Raw genomic sequence first — 24,076 nt, forward strand, 5'->3', positions numbered from 1 at the left:
TGAAATATTTTGGGAAAATATATATTAAATATAAATATTTAATATATAAATATATAAAGCCAAATTTTGTCAATCTTTTAGGTTGTTTGGAATTTTAATATACCCTATAGCCAAGTAAATTTCACTTAAAAATTAAATTCTAATATAGCACAAAACCTTAAATGAATTCATAGCCATCATTATAGTTCTAATTGCATGCTTTATTTGAAGACGGGAGAAGATTGTGCTAAATTATATGGAACAACTAGTGTTCACTATTTAGGCTACCCATTAACTGCCAGTCAAAGTAATAACAGCAATCTCTTCCCTAATTTTCCTGGTGCAGCTGTTTACAGAATATCCTGGGCGTGTTCATTTCAATAGATACATAGTAATGCAGACATCCACAAGTGAAAGCTGTATTTTTTTGTTTTCAAATTTTCTTATAGACTATAATGTTTTTTCTACCTTGCATATTCAATCATGTCCTGTAACTGCTTTAAAATAATCAGCAAATAAATTAAATTGCTATACTGTGGTTTTAAATTTAAAATCTATACTCTGAAGCTCAAATTCTAAGAAAACAAGCAAAAAATTTTTAAGACACAGACGAAAGCCGCCCAAACAAAAACCCTTTCTTCTTTTTTAAAGGACAAAATTAAAAAGCTCCAGCAGAGATTGGTCACATCTTTACTTGTGGTTCACCAAAGAATGCTTATGTTATATACACTTACTTTTCTGTAACGATCTTTGAAAATTAACCAGAATATAGTCATGCATCGTTGAACAACAAGAATAAGCTCTAACACGTCATGAGGCAATTTCCTCAATGGGCAAACACAACGTCCAGTACTTACATAAACCTAGATGGGATAACCTACTATACACGGAGGCTACATGGTGGAGCCTATGGCTCCCTAGGCTACAAAACTATATAGCATGTTACTGTTTGGAACATAATGATAAGTATTTGCATATTTAAACATATGTAAATACAGAAAAGGTACAATAAAAAATGGTACACTTGTATAGGGCGTTTACCATGAATGAAGTTGTTCTGTGTGACTCAGGGAGCAAATGAAAGCCTAGAATATTAGTGTATATTACTGTGCACTTTGTAATCACTATACACTTAAACTAAATGAATTTTTAAAAATTGTTTTCAATAGTAAATTAAGTTTAGTTCACTTTAACTTTATTTTATAAACATTTTAATTTTTTAAAACTTTTTAATTCTTATACTAACATTTAGCTTAAAATATAAACACACTGTACAGCTATACAAAAATATTTTCTTTCTTTATATCCTTATTTTATCAGGTTGTTTTCTGTTTCTAAAATTGATCTTTTTTTTTAACTTTAAAAATTTTTTTGTTGAAAACTAAGACACAAACACACAATTAGCCTAGGCCTACACAAGAAATCAAGATGTCATTAGAATGCAGGAATTTCTCCGCTCCATCATCACCTCATGACCACCACTGTACTTGTGTACTGAAACATCATTATGCTGCATGGCTATATTTACCTTTCCTAGGTACATGACTCAGGCACATCAATTACTCAATGCAGAAGATACACACACAGATTTATTTTTTTGTAGTACTGAATGTCAACAGTTTTGTTTTTTTAAAATATTAAGCTTTTAAAAGCTAAACATCGATCTTCATCAGTGGTTTCCAGTAATTTGGATTTTAAGGAATGTAAAAATAAAAAAAAACTTGGAGATTCCCAGTTTGCTGAGGAAGAAAATAATTTTGTTCTAATAAATAAAAGAAAATAATTTTGTACTGTAAAAAAGGAAGAGAATAATTTTATTTTAATAAATAAAAGAAAACAATTTTGTACCGTAAAAAAGAAAGGATTTCTGTTTGGGGGGGCTTTTGTCTTTGTCTTAAAATTTTTTTGGTTTGTTTTCTTGGAATTTGAGCTTCAGAGTATAGATTTTAAATTTAAAACCACTAGGAAGATAGGAAGAACATAAATCCAGAATAAAGGGCATCCTTTATATCAGTAAAATTTAACATTAAGAAACCATTATGCCAGTCTCCTTATTTTTCTCATTTTGACATACACTAGTGAAAACATTGACACAGACTAAAATTGGAAAGCCACTGATTTATATTCCCTAAGCCTAAAAATATTGTTTAGGTCACATTTGGGACCATATAGATTCAATGAACCTTGAAAAATCAGCAACTTACAGTTCCTGCCTGAGCCTTCTTATCTTGGCTTTAGCATCTGCCAGTTCCACTGACAGATGTTGTCGACTTTCCGTTCGCTTCATGCCTGGAGAACCACAGGGTGACTGTGCCGATGAAGAGGCATGGGGTAGAAAATGGAGACCATCCCGCTCTTCAGAAAGCTCTATGATAGTCTAAGAAATTATAGAAATAAACCCAGACTCAATTTCAGTATTCTACATATCAGCAAAATAAACACATCAATACTATTTACTGAGTCTAACTGTACTACATACCAAAAACAATTCACTGGTCAAAAACATTTTAACTTATTTAACATATTTAACTGCCATTTTTAAAAGTTTCATTCAACAGTCATGCATATACTATTTGGTAGATAACACTAGAACAAGACTTAATACTTTTTCCCATCCTAGTTTTTAACAAAAGAAATCATTTATGATAAAATAACTAGATTACATGACAAATGTTAGGAAGTCATAAAAGATTCATTGACAAAAGAAATAAATTAACCCAGAGTGATTTGTCTAAAACTGTGCCATCCAATATGATAGCCAGTAGCACAAGTAGCCAGTTAATTAAAAATTTAAAATGTTAAAAAGACAGGTCCTTAGTCACACTAGCCCACATTCAAGTGTACAACTGCTGTATGTGGCTAGTGGTTACTGTCCTGGATAGCCCAGAAATACAAACTTGCTGTTACTGTAGAAGTGGATTGCAGTGCTCTAGAATTATAAACAGGATCTCAGAGGGACCTAACAAAACCTCAGAAGTTTAGTTCAATCTCTTTATTCTGCAGTAAGGTAACTCACACAACTAGCTAAAAGCCATGCCAAGACTCCAAGCCAGTCTCTTGGCTCCACATCCTATGCTCTGTCTCCTATACACTAGTTCCAATCTGCTTCCTATTTCAAAGCTTCCTTTATTTCTTCCTCCAGAGACACTCCATGTGGGCATAAACATCCTTCTCCTTTTCTAAATCTAAACTTGAAGAGCTATTTAACCTACCTACATGTACCTCACACAATCATATTTGTCCATTCCCCCAAATTCCCCTTTTCTTTTCTTTTTTTTTTTCAAATTCCCTTTTCTTTATTGGTAAATTATCTTATTTTAAACCAACTTCTCAGGTCTTTCTTTCAAACTTCTCAGGCGAACAGAAATTATTCTTTACAACAATTTCAACTGCCCTACTACTCCAAATAGAATGGGTTCAGTCACCACCTTGGGACCAGAAAAATCACCACCCTCACTTTTTTTCTCATTACCCAGTCTTATCCACCCTCACTGAATGACTGTGTTTTTTATTCCTTTTTTAAAACCATCTACCACGTCTTTATCCTTAGGATACATTTCAGCACCTATATCAAGATCTGTCCTATCTTTCTGCCTGCAATAATTGCTTTCAAATTCCATCGTGCCTGTCAATAACCCACAGAGCATGATTTCCTAGGCCCTTTTCTCTCTAGGTGCCGTGTCCACTCCCTATTCAGTGCCTAGGGGCTTATTCCTTTGTGGGATGCCTTCTTTACTATCATTACCCTCATGTCAACATACTACACTTCATCCTCTTTGCTCTCCAAAGAATACTGCTAGCAACTCTAGAGTTCCCACACAGCCTGGAACTAGAGGTAGGCCCTTAAATATCAACCTTATTTTTGAATTTAATAATAACATGCTGTTACCCGATGATGGCTCACTCTTTGGTGAAAAAGGGAATTAACATTTATAGAACTTCTAGCTAGGAATTATCAAGATCTCATTCAATACCATAATCTGAATTAGAAGAATTATGTGTATTTGAGACATGAGGAAACCAAGGCTCATACTGGTTAAATAACTTAACCAAACTCTTACAAACAACGATGGGGACAGCAAGAATACAAATTAAAGTCTGACTCTAACACTATGTTACCTTCCTTACCTACCATCAGTTTGTTCTATTCCTGTTCCAAGATGATAAAGCTTTAAGAGAAAAACAAAGAGTCATATCGCCCTACTGCAGACTTTGCCATCCAGTTTCAATTAATCTCTTTCTACTACCCATCTATCCTTTTACTGAAATCTTACTGATTGTCTGGCAACCTTCCTCATGATGACTGGTATAAATACATTCCCTTTTCTCCACTTGAGTCTCCAAGTGCAAATGACTATCTTTATTTCCAACAAATGACCTCTCCTCCAATTTGCCAAAGAAACAGAATCAGCCAAGATTAACTTCTTGGTTAATTTCTTTTGGCATTTTTTTTTTTTTTTTGGCTCCCAACCTATATTTCTTACTTAAACATTTCCAATTTCTTTCTTCCTATTGGCTTTTCTTTTCCTTGTTCTTCAAAGATATACTAGTTTCTTCTATCTAGAAAAATAAAACCATATTCCCTCCCTACCACTTTTTGCTTAAGAAGAGATAGTTTATGACACTGTTTCATCCTAACTCTTTATCCAGCATGCTGACCCCAACTCCTCTATCTCTGTAACAGTGTCATTAATATTCCTAATAGTCGAGGCCTCACATCCCTGGAATCAACTTTTATTTGTATATTTTCTTACTACCCCAATTATCTTTAATCTTGCTTTCTAGTATCTCCTGAGTCTAACAACAGTACCTAGTATTTAATAAATATTTGTTCCATGCACAAATAAATTAGCCCTTAATTATTGGCTAGCTCATATTTTTCACTTATAAATAATGATGTTTTTCTTAATAAGCCAAATAAAATCTTTCTCATACATCCTGTGCATCTCTTGATCCCTTACCTAGTATAGTACTATGCTTAAAACATTCAAATGAGCAATTCACAAAAAGAAGAGGCAAACTATAGAAGACAGATGCTACATTTGAACTCAGTAGGTAGAGAAGTGGAGGTATCAAGAGCTTCCAAATGCCAATGAACAGAACACAAAAGAACTATGACCCACAAGATATTTAAAGAAAGAAAGAAACCTAGTATTATAAGTGTCCAGAGGTATTTTCCATTAAAGGTTAGAGATTGTGACCTGTGGCGTAGCTTCTTGAACTCAAAACTTCTCATACATTTTCAAAATAATCTGAAAGGAAATGTCATTAAAGCAGAACTCATAAACTTTCCCCAATCCTTCCAACTAGAAGTTACAAGTAAATCTTCCTTCTTTAAATTCCTATAGTATTTTGCATGGGCATGATGGTTTACGCCTATAATCCTAGCACTCTGGTAAGCCGAGGCAGGTGGATTGCTTGAGCTCAGAAGTTCAAGATCAATCTAAGCAAGAACAAGACCCTGTCTCTACCAAAAAAAAAAGAAAGAAAAGAAAAAACTAGACCAGCATTGTAGTACATGCCTATAGTCCCAGCTACTGGGGAGGCTGAGGCAAGAGGACTGCTTGAGCCCAAGAGTTTGTGGTTTCTGTGAGCTATGATGCCAGGGCACTCCACCTAGGGGTAAAGAGTCAGATTCTGTCTCAAAAAAAAAAAAAAAAAAAAATTAGGCCAGGCATGATGGCTCATGCCTGTAATCCCAACACTCTGGGAGGCCAAGGTGGGCAGATGACCTGAGCTCACAAGTTTGAGACCAGCTTGAGCTAGAGCAAGACCCCATCTCTAAAAACAGTCAGGCATTGTGGTGAGTGCCTATAGTCCCAGCTCCTAGGGAGGCTGTGTCTGAGGTTGCTGTGAGCTATGAAACCACAGCACTCTAGCAGGGAGCAATAAAGCAAGATTCTGTTTCACACACAAAAAAATTAATTAAAAAACAAATTCTGATAGAATTTTGAGGTTTATCATTTTTAGTACTTACCATTTAAAGAATGTTTTTACAACGTAATTATTTTATTAAAATAACTTCCCTATTAGACTGTAACCATCTTTTTCTTTTTGTTAAGACAGAGTCTCACTTTGTCCCCCTCAGTAGAGTGCTATGGCATCACAGCTTACAGCAACCTCGAACTCTTGGGCTTAAGCAATTCTCTTGCCTCAGCCTCCCTAGGAGCTGGGACTACAGGCACCTGCCACAACACCTGGCTATTTTTGTTGTTGTCATTGTTGTTTAGCAGGCCGGGGCTGGGTTTGAATCCACCAGCTGGGGAGCCTGTGGCTGGCGCCCTAACCACTGAGCTATGGTTGACCCTAGACTGTAACAATCTTTGGTTCAGTTTGCTGTTCGCAGTTCTCAAGCACTCTAGTACAAAATCTTTCAAAAAGCAGGTATTTCTTTATATACTGAAGAATGAGGAAAGGAATTATAGATGTTGCTCAGCATAATCATGGATTTAGGCAAAGGTATTACAATATAACGGCTGGGAACACAAGCAATGGAACAGGATCTGACAAGTTCCTTAACTTTTCTAAGCTCCAAAATGAGGTTATTGTACAATTTAATAAAGTAGTATATGTTAAACTAACAGCAAAAAGTCTGCCATAAAATAAATAGTGATAATGAAAGGATCTTAAATTTATTAAAATCTGTTTGTCTTTTAGCAAAAGAAGAAGACTAAAGTCATTATTCTGTAGCACTATGAATTAAAAAAAAGAAATACATATTTTTTAGACTGAAGTGAAACAAGTATAACAAAAGATCAATTAAAAAGAAAAAAGTTAAAGGGAAAATCTTATTTCAATGTAACTGAATGACACCAGATTAGATTTACATACTATCTTTACATTTGTCTAATATGTTGTCATTATTTTTAATAACCCTTTCTAATTCACGTATTGGTGACCCAAACTGGAAAATAAACTTTCCTAGAGAATTGGATTTCAAACAACTAACAATTTGTTTCCCAAATATCTCAGATTTATATTAATATAAATATATTAATAGATTTATATCTCTCCTTTATATCTCTCCCATATTTATATCTCTCCTTCTGTGATATTATATATTTAATTAATAAATATATTAATATATTTATATCTCTCCTTCTGAGATATTTCAACCAGTTAACAATTTGTTATGTTTATATCTCTCCTTCTGAGATATTTGTGACATTAATTATATAATTATTAAAAAGTTAATTAACTTTTTAATTCCTTGTTTAAAAAAAAGCAAATTCAAAACTACTTAGGCAGAATGTATTTTAAAAGATTTTTCAAACAATTCATACAGTGTTTCATATTCCTTTTAGTCTTGTCAGAATCAGGTAATGACAAGTTATTTTGTTCACCCCATATTAATCACTTCACTTAAATGAGATCAAACATTTTATACATGCCTATCAGTTATATAAAACCAAAATACAGAACTTTAGACATAATTCTTCAGAAGCTGGCAGATACCTCATTATAATACATTACTAACCAATAACCTCAAGTACAAATAGAAGAATGTACTAGATAATGAATAGGGTAGTAAAAAGACACTAAAACAAGATGATGATAGCATATGTCTAAAAATTAGATTGAAAATGAAATGATCTAAGTAACTCAGTATAAATTATATACCTAGCAGAATGTTTTTCAATTTACTCTTTCCTTCCTTTGGTCTCACTGCCCTCACTTTTTAAAAACAATTTCTCTAAAACATTTTTCTTTTCTCTCTCTCTCTTTCTTTCTTTTAAGAGACAGGGTCTTGCTCTGATACCTAGGCTAGAGAGCAGTGATGTGATCACAGCTCACCGCAACCTCAAACTCCTGGGCTCGAGGGATCCTCCAACTCAGCTTTCCGAGTAGCTAGGACTACAGGTACATGCGACTGAGCCCAACTAATTTTTAAAAACAATTTTTTTATAGAGACATGGAGGCGGGGGGTGGGGGTCTCACTACCAGCTTAGGTCTTGAAATTCTGGCCTCAAGCAAACCTCTCACCTTCGCCTCCCAGAGTGCTGGGATGACAGGTTTGAGCCACCATTCCCAGACTTATTTATGTCTTAACAGTTTCTTTTATTTTAACGCCTAAAGAAAAATTGAAAATTCTCATCAGAATCGAATAACTTCTACAGAATGAACGCTTTATTCTGAAAAAAAAAGTCTTTAGGAATTTTTTCTATGTTGTCTTTCATTGATCTCAAAACAATCACACAAATTTTCTACAAATGAACTCAAAAGTGTCTCTCACATGTAAATGGAACAAATGATAAAAGCTATATGTTTTCCTGAATGGCGGAGTACTTTACTCTGCTATTAAGAAAGTATTACTCACCACCACATGCACTGAAGTCTAGACTTCTCTAAAATTATAAATTGCTGTCAGGGAGTGCAGACAGAAAATTTGGTACAATTTTACTCTTTTAAAAAGCAAAGTATGTCTTAAAGGAACTTACAATAATTCTCTTTTTAAAATAACACTTCATCATACTAACTACAAAAATTTGAGATCTTTTATGACACATTTTATTCAGAACACCTGTTATTCTCGTATTAATACTTATTTTTCCAACCTCCAAATGTGGCAATAAAACTAAGAAATTAACCTTAAGCAAATTCTTCTGCTTCAAGGCAATGATTTTTCCACTTACACAAACATATTTTCAGTTTCACACTTCTGTATTGTTGCCAGAGATGTGGGGGTGACTTGAAAAACACACATGAAGAAAATCAGAATAATGCTAATTTAAAAGGAAAGAAGAAAAGAAAACTCAATTGCAATTCATTTACTAGCAATTTTGGGGTTCCTGTACATTCCTTTGGTTCTTCCCTTCCACAACAACAACCAAGAAACAGTATGTTATTACCTGTCTCTATGAAACAGAGTATCAATTCAGCAATACTTCTAAAGTTACTATTTTCTTTTTTTTGGAAAGCAAACTTGACAATACATTGAAAGAAATGTACAAACCTCGGAATGTTCATCTCTCTCATCAATAAGTCTTTTTAGGTGTAAAGCCATATTTTTCAAGAGTGGTTCTATGTCCTCCTGAGATAGATCAGTCACTTCCATCCACTGAAGATCGAACACATTTTCCTGATTATGGGTAACCTTTAAAAAATCAACCAAAAAAATAGCTAATATTCAAAAATCTATTTTATTATCGTATAACACTAGCTCAAATATAGTATCTCACATAATAAAAACATGAAAAGTCAATATGATATTTAAAGAGTATTTAAAATTAACAATAAAAACACTACAACTAAAAACTTCTAATTTTTAAATAAATTTAACATTCATTTTCTAGTCAAAAAATATTTAGTCCAAGGCATTCCTAAGGGAAAGTAATACTGATATATCTGACAACTATTTTAACAAAATCAATTCCACTTTTCTTTAGCTAAGACTTTTATTTTACTTGAATCCAAAAGTAAGAGGTTTTAATATTGTAGGATATATGTTATTATATTTGTATATTTGGAATAGGTAAATCTTTACAGATTCTAATGATCACCCTGTTGTGAACCTTAGGAGAATGGATCCCAATATAAAGATATTTGTAAGAATGGAAAAGTTATACAAGTGAATAACTTATTTCTTGCTGTGATTCTGTTATGTTGCTTTAACTTTCCCAATAAACAGCAAAAGTCAGCTCAAGGATAGTGGCATATTTAGTAACTTGGAATACTTAGCATTTCTTCAGAATGAAATACAACCATATGGCTAGCACAAATATATATAAAGAGTACCAGTAAAACTGTATCTTGTAAAATACTAATATGCTTATTGTTGACAAAAATTTAAGAAATATGAGCTCTATAAATATTAACTAAGACAAAAGTTGATCTATGGAATACAAAGTCATCTAAATAAAGAATACTTTTAAGTACTATACATTTTCACTATTTAAAAAATTTCTCCTTTTTTCTTATCAACATGCAAAATTTAACATATAATTTTTTAATTATATTTATTTATTTAATATATGTTTATTATTTTTTATTATAATTCTAAAAAATTTTTATAATAAGACTAAAAGCCAAGAATAGACAGATGCAGAAATAGCTTTTAAAATCAATCTTAACATATAAATTTTATTATCCTTAATTATTTGACACTGTACCATGTCTTAGATTTAAATCATATATGACAAATCATTAATGGTTTTATAATTCAAGTAATATCTTCAATAAAAATTATGCTATGTCTACTCATTGAAAAGAAAATCACTGGAATGACTAAGCTGATTATCTTACCTCATATTGTTTTAAATTATAAGCACTATTTCACTTTCAGTTATTTCTATTCACTAACCTATTCATTCTGTTCTAGCGAGGACAGATACTTCATCCCTCAAATAACATTTTTTGCCTGTCTCTACAGATAAAGCCAATAAGAGCACATTTGTAGTTAGCATTGTGCTGTTGTACAAGATGATTCACTTAAGAAACTATCTCTAAAGAGAAGACAATTTGCATAAAAGCAGGGTTCATTTTTATTTTATCTCGATATGCTTGCTTAATGTCATGACTTTAAGTATTTTGGAAGATACACAAACACACTACTGCACAGTTTCATAAACAGTACATTAAAAAATGTACACAGGTTATTACCTCTTGTATATGTGCGGCAACTGCTGCTTTTGTATCAAAATCTAAACCTTGAATTCTTTCAATGAATTCTTCTTTTTTCTGACACTAAAATAAATGAATAAAATAAACATTCATACTTTGTACAGTCCTTAATATGACTAACCTTCATCAAGCTTGGCTATGTTTTTGAACAGTACAGTAGGGGTTTTGTTTTGCATTAAAATTATTTAATATGCTCACCTAATAGACAGCAATTTAGAAATATGTATATTTTTAAAAGGCAATGAAAATCTATACTATTTTTATGCTGAAAAGTTCTAAAGTGGGAAACCATTACACAACCCATCTGAGGTCAGTACAATATTATTATGCTAACTTTACAAACAGAGAAGTAAAGAATCAAGAACTTGTTTCAGAGAGGATAGGTTACTTGCCAAAAAACACAGTGAGTCAGTGGCAGAAATCGGAATACAGCCAAAATGCTCAGTCAGTCCCTGGCTATCACCAAACAACACAGCCTTTCTTCTTGGAAAAAAAATGTTTAAGCAATTTTTATTTCAAGCTTACAACTCATTCTCACATCTTCATTCCATCAATCTTAATAAAAGAAACCCACTTTTATAGCTCAGTTCAACATTTATAGGGGAATACAATAAATACATGACTTGTTTCCAACATAGCAAAAATTTACCAGGGGCAAAATTTAAGAAGGTATACACAAGTACACATGTAACCAAATAGAATAAAGGCAGCAATTCTTCATTGTATAACCTTTTAAAAAAGCTTTATATAAATTAAAATTATTAAAATGGAAATCTAAAATCTTTTTCCTTCCCATCAGTATTAACAGTTTAACATGCATCTTAACCTCTAACACCATCTACATCTCTTACGCTGCAATCCAAGAGCTGTATTCTTGGAGTTACTAAAGGAGAAGGGCACACAAAATAGAAAGCGCTGCCTTGTCTAATTTAGTTCCATCTCCTGGGCCAATTACTGCAATACGAGTGAAGACAATATACTCACAAAAAGAAAAACTGGCTCTTTGATCACACAATGTACAAGGCTCTGATTTATATTCTACATATTTATCTTATCAAATTATAACACTCTATTTCTACTGTCATACTATTTAAGCACATTTGCATCAGTGCAGAAAGTTCTATATCCTGTAAAAAACAAAAGTATTCAGATAGCGTAGTTAAAACTAAATTACCAGAATGTATACTTTCTGATTGCGATTACAAAGTCAGAGTTTTGGGGTGGATAGGAAAAAAATATGTGGTTTAAAAACAAAAATTTGTCTAGCAAACAGTATTTGACAGGCCTTATGAGAATAATTAAGAATTACTTTTAACTCTAAGTTTGTAGCTGTACATTTATAAACTATTTTAAATTGCACATGAACTTTATGGCCACCCTGTATAAAATAACTAGTTTTTCAAGTTTATGTTGTAACCTTAACTTTTTAATGCTTCCAAAATTGAACTATACATTGTTTCTGAGAATTTATTCTCAGAATATAAAATGGCAGTTATAAAAGGTAATGACTATGACTCACCAAAGACTCTTCCAACTAAACTGCCGTATCTTTCACTGCTGTCAGTTTAAAGATACACTTCCCTCTTCCAAGCCCCCAGCAGTCTCAATATAAATAAGTAAGAATTTTTCCTTTACCCTTAAATACAGTTTCTACTAAATCTCATCTTATTTTAGACCCTAAGAGTTTTAAGAATTCTAAAAATGTTTTATAAATTCATAAAGAATGAACAATAAAATTCACAGGATTTTGGAGGATAAAAAAGACAAAGACTGCCAAGATAAAAGAGTTAAGATTAAAACTCTGAAGTTGGATAATCAGATCAAATGTTCTATATCAGTGCTGTGTAACAGTAATCACTAGCTACATGTGGCTTCTGAGAATGTGAAATGTAGCCAGTGAAACCAAGAAACTGAAATTTTATTTAATTATAATAAATTTTAATTCAAATAGCCACGAGTGGCCAGTGGCTACTAAACTGAATAACCTAGCACTAGAGCATATTAAAGCCTGGTGTTTTAGAAAAGACAGAGGCTAGGCACAGCCTATAATTGCAGCATTTGCAGAGTCTGCGGGGGTTGGACTATTTGAGGCCAGGGGTTTCAAGACCAGCCTGAACAACACAGTGAGATCCCATCTCTACTAAAAATAGAAAAAAATTAGCCACGTGTGGGGGCACTTGCCTGTAGTCCTAGCTAAGGCAGGAGGATTGCTTAAGCTAAGAGTTTGAGGTTGTGGTGAGTTTTGATGATGTCACAAGGCAATAGACTAAGACTTTGTCTCCATAAAACAAACAAACAAACAAACAAACTATATATATAAAGTTTACTTCCAGCTATAACATCAGTTGGGAAGACTAAAATAATCATCAGGAAATTGTTTTTTCCACTTAAAATTAAGTAGTGAAATTTATAAGGTCATAGAGCCAAGAAATTTCCAAACAAACACTGCAAAAATTTTCCCTTCTATTCCTAATGATTTTGCTTGGGAATTTCACAACTATCTCAAGGCTAGGATGGAGAGCCACGCATCAGTGAAAATTCAATGCTCAGCACTTGGTTTGGGAGACTCGTGTTATTCATTGAAAAAGACTGATGGAATTTGATTGGTTTACTCCGGCAATAATAAAAATGCTCAAGTTCTGGCCTTAAATGGTTTTCTTCATATTCGAAGTTATTCCTGTGGCCTTCATTTAGGTATGATCAAGGGTTAAAAAGTCTTTTTTTTTTTTTTTTTGAGACAGAGACTCAAGCTGTCCCCCTGGGTAGAGTGCCATGGCATCACAACTCACAGCAACCTCCAACTTCTGGGTTCAAGATAGTCTCTTGCCTCCACCTCCCAAGTATTTGGGACCACAAGTGCCCACCACAACGCCTGGCTATTTTTTTTGGTTGCAGCCATCATTGTTGTTTAGCGGCCTGGCTGGATTCAAACCCACCACCTTAGGTGTATGTGGCTGGTGCCTCAGCCACCTGAGACACAGGCACTGAGCCAAGGGTTAAAAAGTCTTAATTACAATTTATTCTATGAAGTAAGATCTTTGATAGCCGTTACCTTTACTATTTCTGAATGCTGCTTCCTCTTAAGAATTTCACAATTTTTTCTTCAAAACAAATTGTTTTTTCAATTTCCCAATGCTTGTTTTTAAAAAATTTTTCTTTTTAGGAATATATCTTTTGAAACCTATGGCACCCTGAATTCCTGTACTGTAATATATTGGCAACCTTTATCTTGCTATTTCTACTATATAATTATTACAGATATCCAGGCATCGTAGCAGGTTCCTCTAGTCCCAGCTACCTGGAAGGCTGAGGCAAAAGAATTGCTTAAGCACAAGAGTTTGAGGTTGCTGTGATCTGTGACACCATGGTACTCTACCGAGAGCTACATAGTGAGACTCTGTCTCAAAAAAAATAAGAAAAGAAAAGAAAAGAAAAAAATTATTACAGATAAAATTGACCCAGATAGGGAAAACATATTTATACCACTTTTATATTATACTAGAATTTTAAGCTATTCAACTACTAGATAAATTAAATATTGTATAACAGAAAGGATGTTCTAAAAAGCATTCTAATAATACCTATTAGCTGAAGTTTTACGTTAATAAATGATGACACACCTTGGCTTCCTCAAGTTTCCTGTCCAAAAGCACATTTTGGCTCTTCGGTATCAGCAAAAATTTCTAATTATTCATATAATTATTCATAATATAGTCACAGCTTAAGGCCAACAGGAGATTCTGATTGTTACCCACATCACTAATTAGCACTAGTGGCTCCAAAATGCTTATAGGATGAAATCTAAACTTTATCTTAAAGTAGCAAATCCAGTCTTGCATAACACAATCTATGTAAACTCTCTGATCTAAAATGTCTTGCCTTTCTCCCCCATGAATGTTACATTCCAACCAACTTGAGGTTCCCTGAATATATTTTTTTCTCAACATCTCTGCTCTAATTTCAAATATTACCTCACCAGAGGCCTTCTCTAAGAACAAGCACATTTAAGAAAATACTTCTATGCATATCAATGTATCTTGCCCTATGATAACTATGACCCTGTACTGTTATTCTTTGATCTGCCTCTAAAATTTAAATTCCCTAGGCTTTGTATCTTTTTTCTAAAATCCAATCTAGAAAATATTGGTTCTGATTTCAAAAGTACTAGTGACCTATTATTTTTTTTTAATGCTTACTATGTAACAGGTGGTACAATAAAGGTATATACAGTAATCTACAGTACTGTTTGGAGAATGTCCGAGATCCACATCCAGTCCTCTAAATCCAAATCCATCTATAACAGGTGCTATACTCCTTTGAATCTGGGACATCTTCCAAACATAATTTTATAGACTATTCTTCACTAGCTCTAGCCACAGTTTCCTAAAGTTACTCTTATCAAATTAATAACATATTTTGCTTATTGTCTCTTTGAACTATTCCCAAGTTAAATAAATGATAAAGTTAATAAACTCAACCTTAAAGCTTACCTCCATACTATCCTGTTCTATCTATCTCAAAAGCAACCTTTATTTTCCAGTTTACATTATAATGTCATCCTCATGCATATTTATATAATTATCCTTTCATATAATTTACTCATCCTCTACTTTCCCTCATACCTTGGTCTACCGAGCTATTTTCCCTCTCTTTTCTAATTACCATTAGAAACAATATCTACCTTACAAATCCTTTCCAGAATATGTGAATCTAAAGTACAGGAAAACATAACAAGCTCATACATTTGTAGGAAAAAGTTAAGAATACTTAACATTATAGAAAAAGCTTCTTGTTTTAATAACATGCCAAAATTACAAATATTATATTACTTTTAGAAAGTAATCTTCCTGGAGGTGCCTGTGGCTCAAAGGAGTAGGGCGCTGGCCCCATATGCCGGAGGTGGTGAGTTCAAACCCAGCCCCGGCCAAAAAAAAAAAAAAAAAAACAGGAGAAAAAAAAAAAAACAAAAAAAGAAAGTAATCTTCCTTACAAGGCCAGGTGTATTTATACATTTTTTTGCTTTATTCAGCATTTAGCTGAGCCTCGGAGCAAGGCTGTAGTGAGTTATGATCAAGATCCTACATTCTAGTCTGGGCAACAAGGTACCTTATCTCTTAAAGAAAAAAAAAATGTCCATTTCATGACTCTGCTGTATTTCACTAGTAAAGTAAAATGTTAGAAGTTATCTTGGCTCGGCGCCTGTGGCTCAACTGGCTAAGGCGCCAGCCACATACACCTAAGGTGGCGGGTTCGAATCCAGCCCGGACCCGCCAAACAACAATGATGGCTGCAACCAAAAAATGGCCAGGCATTGTGGCGGGCGCCTGTAGTCCCAGCTACTTGGCAGGCTGAGGCAGGAGACTCGCTTAAGCGGAGGTTGCTGTGAGTGTGATGCCATGGCACTCTATCCAGGGGGATAACTTGAGGCTCCGTCTCAAAAAAAAAAAAAAACAGAAAAATGTCTCCAGGCATGGTCCGTGTGCCATAGCCCCAGCTACTTGGGAGACTGAGGCAAGAGGAGGACTGCTTAAGCCCAAGAGTTTGAAATTGCTGTGAGCTATAATGACATCACAGCACTATAGCCAAATGACAGAGTGAGACTGTCTCAAAAAAAAAAAAAAGGCCTGGTGAAATGGCTCATGCCTGTAATCCTAACACTCTGGGAAGCCAAAGCAGGTAGACTGCTGGAACTCAGGAGTTTGAGACCAGCCCAAGCCAGAGGAAGAACTCATCTCTAGAAAAAATAGCTGGGCATTGTGAAGGGCACCTGTAGTCTCAGCTACTTGGGAGGCTGAGGCAAGAGAATCAATTAAGCCCAAGAGTTTGAGGTTGCTGTGAGCTATGATGCATGGCACTCTACTGAGGGCAACATAGTGAGACTCCATCTCAAAAAAAGAAAAGTCATCCAAATATAAAATATTCTTGCTAAATTTCTTTAGGAAACATCCATTGGCAGACTTGGAGGCTTTGGTTAACCTATTAAAGGTTTAGTTAGAAAAAAGAACATTATTTCATGCCATCCTTCTTATTTTCTAGCATCTGGGAATACTATCAAGTAAGTTATAGAAAAGAGAAGGGGGTGAGGGGACTTTTATAGTCTTTTTTATTGCCCCTACAGATAATAATGACAACGGTTTATTTAAAATTTTGAGGCTTTTTCCCTACTCTTAAGAAAAGTTCCTTGGTTCTGCTCCATTCCTACTGTCAATTTTAATAAGCAATAATAACTAAGCAATAACCAGTAGTAATGACCAAATTTATATAGTCAGTATTTTACCAAAATGTACATAACATTCACCAACAAAGGTTATTTTAAAAAGCAAACATAGGATATAAAGACTGCAAATAATTAAGAGTAGTGGTGTTTCTAACTCGGAATTGATGATCACATTAGAACATCAATGACTATAAACATCATATTTAACTTAGTATTTAATCACCTGAGAAGTAAACACCTGCACAGCATTAATAATATACATTGTGTAAGAATATAGCTCCTAAGCAGTCAGCTGTACAAGCTGGAATATGTGATTTCTGGGATATATAATTTCTAACATATGTATGTAAAAGACTACCAGTGGTCACATTATTTGTTTACAAGTAACCTTTTACAAAGAAGATAGATGGTTTAAATAAGCATTATAATCACTCACTGGAACAATGGATGAGTAAGTGAAAAATCAGCATAGAATATAATAGGTTTCGAAGTCAAATGGGAGTGGAGGCTGGTCCGAGACTAGTGAGTTATCTCAATTGTTCACAGTGAGTTACATGCTGAAATCCTTGATCTAGGCTTTCCCCCCTTCTCACTACTGCACTTGACTAGTTTTTAACAATAAAAAATAAATTAAAAAATTTAAAAACTAGACCTGAGGTTCAGCTCCTATAGCTCAAGTGGCTAAGGCACCAGCCACATACACCAGAGCTGGTGGGTTCGAATCCAGCCCAGGCCTGCCAAACAACAACAACTACAACCAACAAATAGCTGGATGTTGTGGCAGGCACCTGTAGTTCCAGCTACTTGGGAGGCTGAGGCAAGAGAATCGCTTAAGCCCAGGAGTTGGAGGTTGCTGTGAGCTGTGACGCCATGGCACCCTACCCAGGCGACATCTGGAGTCTCTGTCTCCAAAAAAAAAAAAAAAACTAGAGCTGAATCTCAGTGCTTTGCCCCAGTAATAATGTGACCTAAATTTAGAGTGATCATCCTAGCTTGCCTGGGACTATTCCAGTTTACACATGCAGTTCCACTGTAATTATTAACAGCACCTTCTTTGACTTCCCTAAGTCCCTAAGTTGGAAAATATCTGAAGTATAACCCTACTTAAACACAAATCTCCTTACCTGAAAAAATATTTTATGAGAAAACCTATGTAAGGAATAATACCTGCCACAATGTAAGCATTTAATAAATCACAGCTTCTATTATTATAGTCATTGATCAAAAAGAAATACAATAATAACCCAGATGCCTAAAACATCTTCCTAAAGTTCTCCCTCCTCTTTTCTTTTCCAGAGATAGGGTACTGCTCTGTTGCCCAGGCTGGAGTTCAGTAGCATGATCACAGTTCACTGTAACATGAAACTCCTGGGCTCAAGAGATCCTCCTGCCTCAGTCTCACAAGTAGCTGGCACTGCAGTAGGTATACACCACTATGCCTGGCTAGTTTTTCTATTTTTAGTAGAGACAGGTTCTTGCTCTTGCTCAGGCTAATCTCGAACTCCTGAGCTCAAGTAAACTGCCCACCTCAGCCTCCTAGAGTGCTAGGATTATAGCTGTGAGCCACCATGCCCAGACAGTTATATATTCATTTAAAATTTTCTAACACAAACTTTGAAAACCAATGGTACAACCGTAAGACTTTCAGAACTAGAATCTAAAAAAAACATATAAAGAGGCTATTAAAATGAAATCATGAAGAAATATTTTAACTTACCTGAACTGCACAACCCAGTAAAAGTAAAAGCAGCTTTTTAACTTCTTCTGTGCCTTGTTCTGAAATAAAAACAATTACTAAGTATAGCTTTTTGTTCTGTTTCAACTCTTTCTCATATAGGAAGAATCACTTCTAGATGTCATGTTTAGTCTATAAGCAAAAGCAGCTATGTATGTGTGCAATGTGGTAGGGTAACAGCAGAAGAAGTGGGCAAGGGCCTCAATTGGGAAGGGCTGCAGGATATAAACAGTGTTCAAGGCTCAGTGCAGTAAGTATGCTAACTATGGATCCATCCCTTTTCCATAAATGCTTCTACACCAGCCTACCAAATCAAGAGCCTACCGCATTATGCTGGTACAGGGGCATGGCACAGAGGCAATCAAAATAGCTCCTAAGAGGTCTGTTTCCTCTTAGGCCTATTAGTGTTTTCTTACTAAAACACAGATTGTATGATTCCTCCACCTATAAAACTTAAACGGTTTCCCACTGTGTAAGTTCACAAGGATCAGAATCTTAAACGCATTATCATGAGGTTGTTAAAATAAAGGTATACAACAAGCTATGTGAAAATTAATGATCTGTAACAGAAATGGAGAGACTATATAGACTTAATGTAAAATATGTCTGTCCTCACCCACAATTTACAAATATTCTAAGCTTATTTTCTCCTTACAAAATAGAACATCACTTTTAACTTATACAGAAGTATGAAAAAAAAGAAAACCCACTGCAAGCAAGTTCCTGGTAAGTATTATAGGATGGCACACAGATAAGGCATCATTGTTACAGTATGTTCGTTTTAATACTTACCAGAAAAGGGATTTTTGCCAATGATTAAGACATTTGGCAAAGACATCATGATCAATTGCTGCAAAGTCTCCTACAAAAAGATATCCAACAGTTGTTATTTTGGTAATGTTGACTAGGTAATTACTCATCAAGTGGTAACTTTGATTTTGTACATTTTTCTCTAGGTATGCCATACTACAACTAAAATAATATGAAAAAAAGATGTAAGGTCTTACATTTAAACTAATGAATAACTAAAATAATAATACCAGACAGACTTAAGTTAATGTGTCAAATGCCTACAATAGAAAAGTAACCAACTCAACTGGTCTACTATATTATTTAGAAGTCTGAGATTTCAGTTGCTAGAAAGTTAAGCAACATTCCTCAATGAAATATGGAGCATGTGCACTCTTTGTTCTTTTTGTTATTTCTGTGGGAACTAAAAATGTCAACTGATATTAAAATTGATAAAGCTTCTTCAAGATGGATGAAGCAAAGAAATAAAAATTTAAAAAAGCTAATTACTCTATAAAAATCCTATCTTATAGCCGGGTGTGGTGTCTCACACCTGTAATTCAAGCACTCTGGGATGCCGAGGCAGGCGGATTGCTTGAGCTCAGGAGTTCAAGACCAGCCTGAGCAAGAGCAAGACCCTGTCTCTACTAAAAATAGGAAAACTAGCCAGGTGTTGTAGTGGGCACCTGTTGTCCCAGCTACTAGAGAGGCTGAGGCAAGCTCATTGCTCAAGCCCAGAGAGATTGAGGTTGCTATGAGTTATGATGCCAGGGTACTCTACCCAGGGCAACAAATTGAGACTCTGTCGCAAAAAAAAAAAAAAAAACCTACCTTATGATCATTTCATGAAAGTGAATTCTTTCTCAGTGAATCTTTATTTCTCTCCTCTATGTACAACAGATGTTTAACTACCTTTGACTCTTGTTAAACTTTAGTGACAAGAATGTATGTACATTCTGACAGTGTAACATAATGCAGAAAGAACTGAATACACTGAAATTATTCATTTTAGGTAACACATCAAGTGTACAACTTTTGTTTGGACCATCTTTTCCTTGAAATGAAGGAAGATATTGTGTCTACCATTACAACCATTGACACTGATGATATCCAAAGAGTCTGAGATAAATTAGCCTATAGGACAGATGGCTGCCATGTGCTATTACTGAAGCATTCCAAGATTATAGTAATGACAGTTTCTTTACAAACTGGCCTTTACTATATGTTCAGATACAACTCATTACTGAGGAATATGTTTTTGAATCCTTTATTTAACTTAATACTACGATGAAGAAACAATCCTGAAAAATAACTATGAAAAGTTAACTTGTACTGCTTTTTAATAATATGTAATTCTGGACTGACTAAAGCACTGCTTATAGTTAGTGGGTGGCATGACACTAAATGCTACTTAGAAATAATCTTTTCTCATAATTCTTTATAGATAACATATTAGAGAGTTACAACAATTTTTTTCCTTAGCATTAATTTGTTGGCCTTAAAAAAACCTATCACTATGGTTTAAATTTTTTTAAACTTAAAAATATCCTAGCACCTGGAGCAGACAAACAAGAAAATAAGTAAATAGATATTTTTCATGATAATCGCTAAGAATAAAAATATTGCACAAAATGTGAAAGAATACCAGAGGAGATGGAAACAATAAGATTGGTATTTTTTTAAAGATATTGCAAGCACTCAAATATAGACAATTTGAGTGTTTTTAAGGCCATTAAAGTAAAATTTCACTGAATATTCTAACATGAAGACAGTCCAGAAAGATATGGAGAACTATAATCATTAGAAAAAGGATAAAGGCCAAAGAAGATGAAATATTTGGGAGTTTACCTAACAAAGGACGTGCAAGATCTCTAATAAAGAGAACTATAAAACTCTAAAAAAAGAAATAGCTGAAGAGGTTAACAAATGAAAAAACATACCATGCTCATGAATGGGAAGAATCAACATTATTAAAATGTCCATATTACCCAAAGAAATATACAATTTTAATGCAGTCCCTTATTAAAGCGCCATTGTCGTACTTTAAAGATCTCGAAAAAAAATACTTCATTTTATATGGAATCAGAAAAAAAATCTCAAAAAGCCAAGATATTACTCAGAAATAAAAACAAAGTAGGAGGAATCACACTACCAGACCTCAGATTATACTATAAATCGATAGTGATCAAAACTGCACGGTACTGGCACAAAATCAGAGAGGTAGACGTATGGAATAGAACAGAGAACCAAAAGATGAACCCAGCTACTTACCGTTATTTGATCTTTAATAAGCCAATTAAAAACATTCAGTGGGGAAAAGATTCCCTATTTAACAAATGGTGCTGGGTGAACTGGCTGGCAACCTATATAAGACTGAAATGGACCCACACCTTTCACCATTAACTAAGATAGACTCTCACTGGATTAAAGATTTAAACTTAAGACATGAAACTATAAAAATACTAGAAGAAAGTGCTGGAAAAACAAAGAAGAAATGGGCCTGGGAGACTATTTTATGAGGAAGACCCCTGGGCAATTGAAGCAACACCAAAAATATATTACTGGGATCTGATGAAACTAAAAAGTTTCTGCACAGCCAAAAACATAGTAAGTAAAGCAAGAAGACAGCCCTCAGAATGGGAGAAGATATTTGCAGGTTATACCTCAGATCCAGAATCCACAGAGAACTCAAATATATTAGCAAGAAAAGAACAAGTGATCCCATCTCAGGGTGGGCAAAGGACTTGAAGAGAAACTTCTCTGAAGAAGACAGGTGCATGGCCTACAGACATATGAAAAAATGCTCACCATCCTTAATCATCAGAGAAATGCAAATCAAAACCACTTTGAGATATCATCTAACCCCAGTATGATTAGCCCACATCACAAAATCCCCAAACCAGAGATGTTGGTGTGAATGTGGACAAAAGGGAACACTTCTGCACTGCTGGTAAGAATGCAAACTAATATGTTCCTTTTGGAAGGATGTTTGGAGAACACTTAGAAATCTAAAAATAGACCTGCCATTCGATCCTATAATTCCTCTACTAGGTATATATCCAGAAGACCAAAAATCACTTTATAGAGAAGATATCTGCACCAGAATGTTTACTGCAGCTAAATTTGTAACTGCTAAGTCATGGAAGAAGCCAAGTGCCCATTGACCCACGAATGGATTAATAAATTGTGGTATATGTACACTATGGAATATTATGCAGCCATAAAAAGGATGGAGACTTTACCTCTTACATGTTTACATGGTTGGAGCTGGAACATATTCTTCTTAGCAAAGTACCTCAAGAATGGAATAAAAAGTATCCAATGTACTCAGTCCTACTATAAAACCAATTTATAGCTTTCATATGAAAGCTATAACCCAATTATAGCCCAAAAAGAAGGGGAAAGGGGAGAGGGTGGGAAAGTAAGAGGAGGGGGAAGAATGGGTGGAGGGAGGGTAATCAGTGGGACCAATCTTACAATTGGACACCTTAAATGGGTGAATAATATGGCTTGTGAATGATTATCTCAATAAGGTTGTTTAAAAAATACAAACTGGCAAAAAGTCCCAGGTTCTCTCTCCATTATCTCTAAAAATTACAAAAGAAAAAAATACAAAGAAAGCAGCAGTATACAATACAGAATTAGGCTGAGTTGACAACCTAAGACAAATCCAGAAATCCCTTTGCTTTTTACATCTTCTTTCTTGGAGATTCTTCCCTCTCCCTAAAGACAGTATGAAAAAAAATGTAGCATCATTCTAATAAGGACAAAACTGATGACAGCTGTCAAAATAAGTCACTTTATTACAATCTAGTCTTTTTTTAATTAAGTCATGCATACATAGATCATGAATACATTTATGCCATCATAAGATTCAATGTGTTGATTATTTGTACAAACTGGAATGCTGACATCCTACCTAGCAACATAGCCTTCACCACTTTTACCCAATTACAGGATTAAGACATTTATGCTCTACACCTGATAAATCCAACTTGTACTTGCAATATGTTCCATAGGAGTGATCCCCCTACCAACCCTCCCTCTATCATCCCACCCCCCTTCCCCTCTCCCTCCCCTTCCCTCATTCATCCTTAGGCTATAGTTATGTTACATTTTTTGCATGCATGTGTGAGTGATTGTAAATTGGTTTCACAGTAGTATTGTGTACATTGGATATATATTTTTCCATTCCTGAGATACTTTACTAAGAAGAATATTTTCCAGTTCCATCCATGTAAACAAACAAGAGGTAAAGTCTTCATTTTTTTAATGCTGCATAGTATTCCATAGTATACATATGCCACAATTTATTAATCCATTCATGGGTCGATGGGCACTTAGGCTTCCTTCCATGACTTGGCAATAATGAATTGGGCTGCAATAAACAATCTAGTGCAAATATCTTTATTGGCAGATGACTTTTGGTCCTTTAGATATATACCTAGAAGAGGAACTGCCAGATCAAGCAGGTCTATATTTAAGATCCCAGAGTGTTCTCCAAATTTCCTTCCAAAAGGAACATACCAGCTTGCATTCCCAGCAGCAGTGCAGAAGTGTCCCCTTTTCTCCACATCCACACCAACATCTGTAGTTCTGGGATTTTGTGATGTGGACTCTTACTGGAGTAAGATGGTATCTTAGAGTAGTTTTGGTTTGCATTTCTCTGATGATTAATGATGATGAGCATTTTTTCACGTGTCTGTAGGCCATGTGCCTATCTTCTTCAGAGAAAC

General features: G+C 34.5%; 1 protein-coding gene across 12 annotated transcripts in view; it reads right to left on the reverse strand.

Moving 5' to 3' along the window:
* CCDC88A (coiled-coil domain containing 88A) overlaps positions 1–24,076 on the reverse strand; it is a 121,960-nt gene that overhangs the window by 61,468 nt on the left and 36,416 nt on the right. For all 12 annotated transcript variants that reach the window (XM_023512091.1, XM_012804042.2, XM_023512092.1 and 9 more), the window contains exons 4-8: positions 19,344–19,413; positions 18,534–18,592; positions 10,579–10,662; positions 8,933–9,073; positions 2,184–2,356 (exon numbers count right to left, since the gene is read on the reverse strand). In XM_023512091.1, coding sequence (XP_023367859.1) covers positions 2,184–2,356; positions 8,933–9,073; positions 10,579–10,662; positions 18,534–18,592; positions 19,344–19,413 — 527 coding nt within the window. The remainder of the gene's footprint in view (positions 1–2,183; positions 2,357–8,932; positions 9,074–10,578; positions 10,663–18,533; positions 18,593–19,343; positions 19,414–24,076) is intronic.

Source organism: Otolemur garnettii, unplaced genomic scaffold (assembly GCF_000181295.1).
Source record: "Otolemur garnettii isolate 467f Iridium unplaced genomic scaffold, OtoGar3 scaffold00024, whole genome shotgun sequence".
Classification (NCBI taxonomy): domain Eukaryota; kingdom Metazoa; phylum Chordata; class Mammalia; order Primates; family Galagidae; genus Otolemur; species Otolemur garnettii.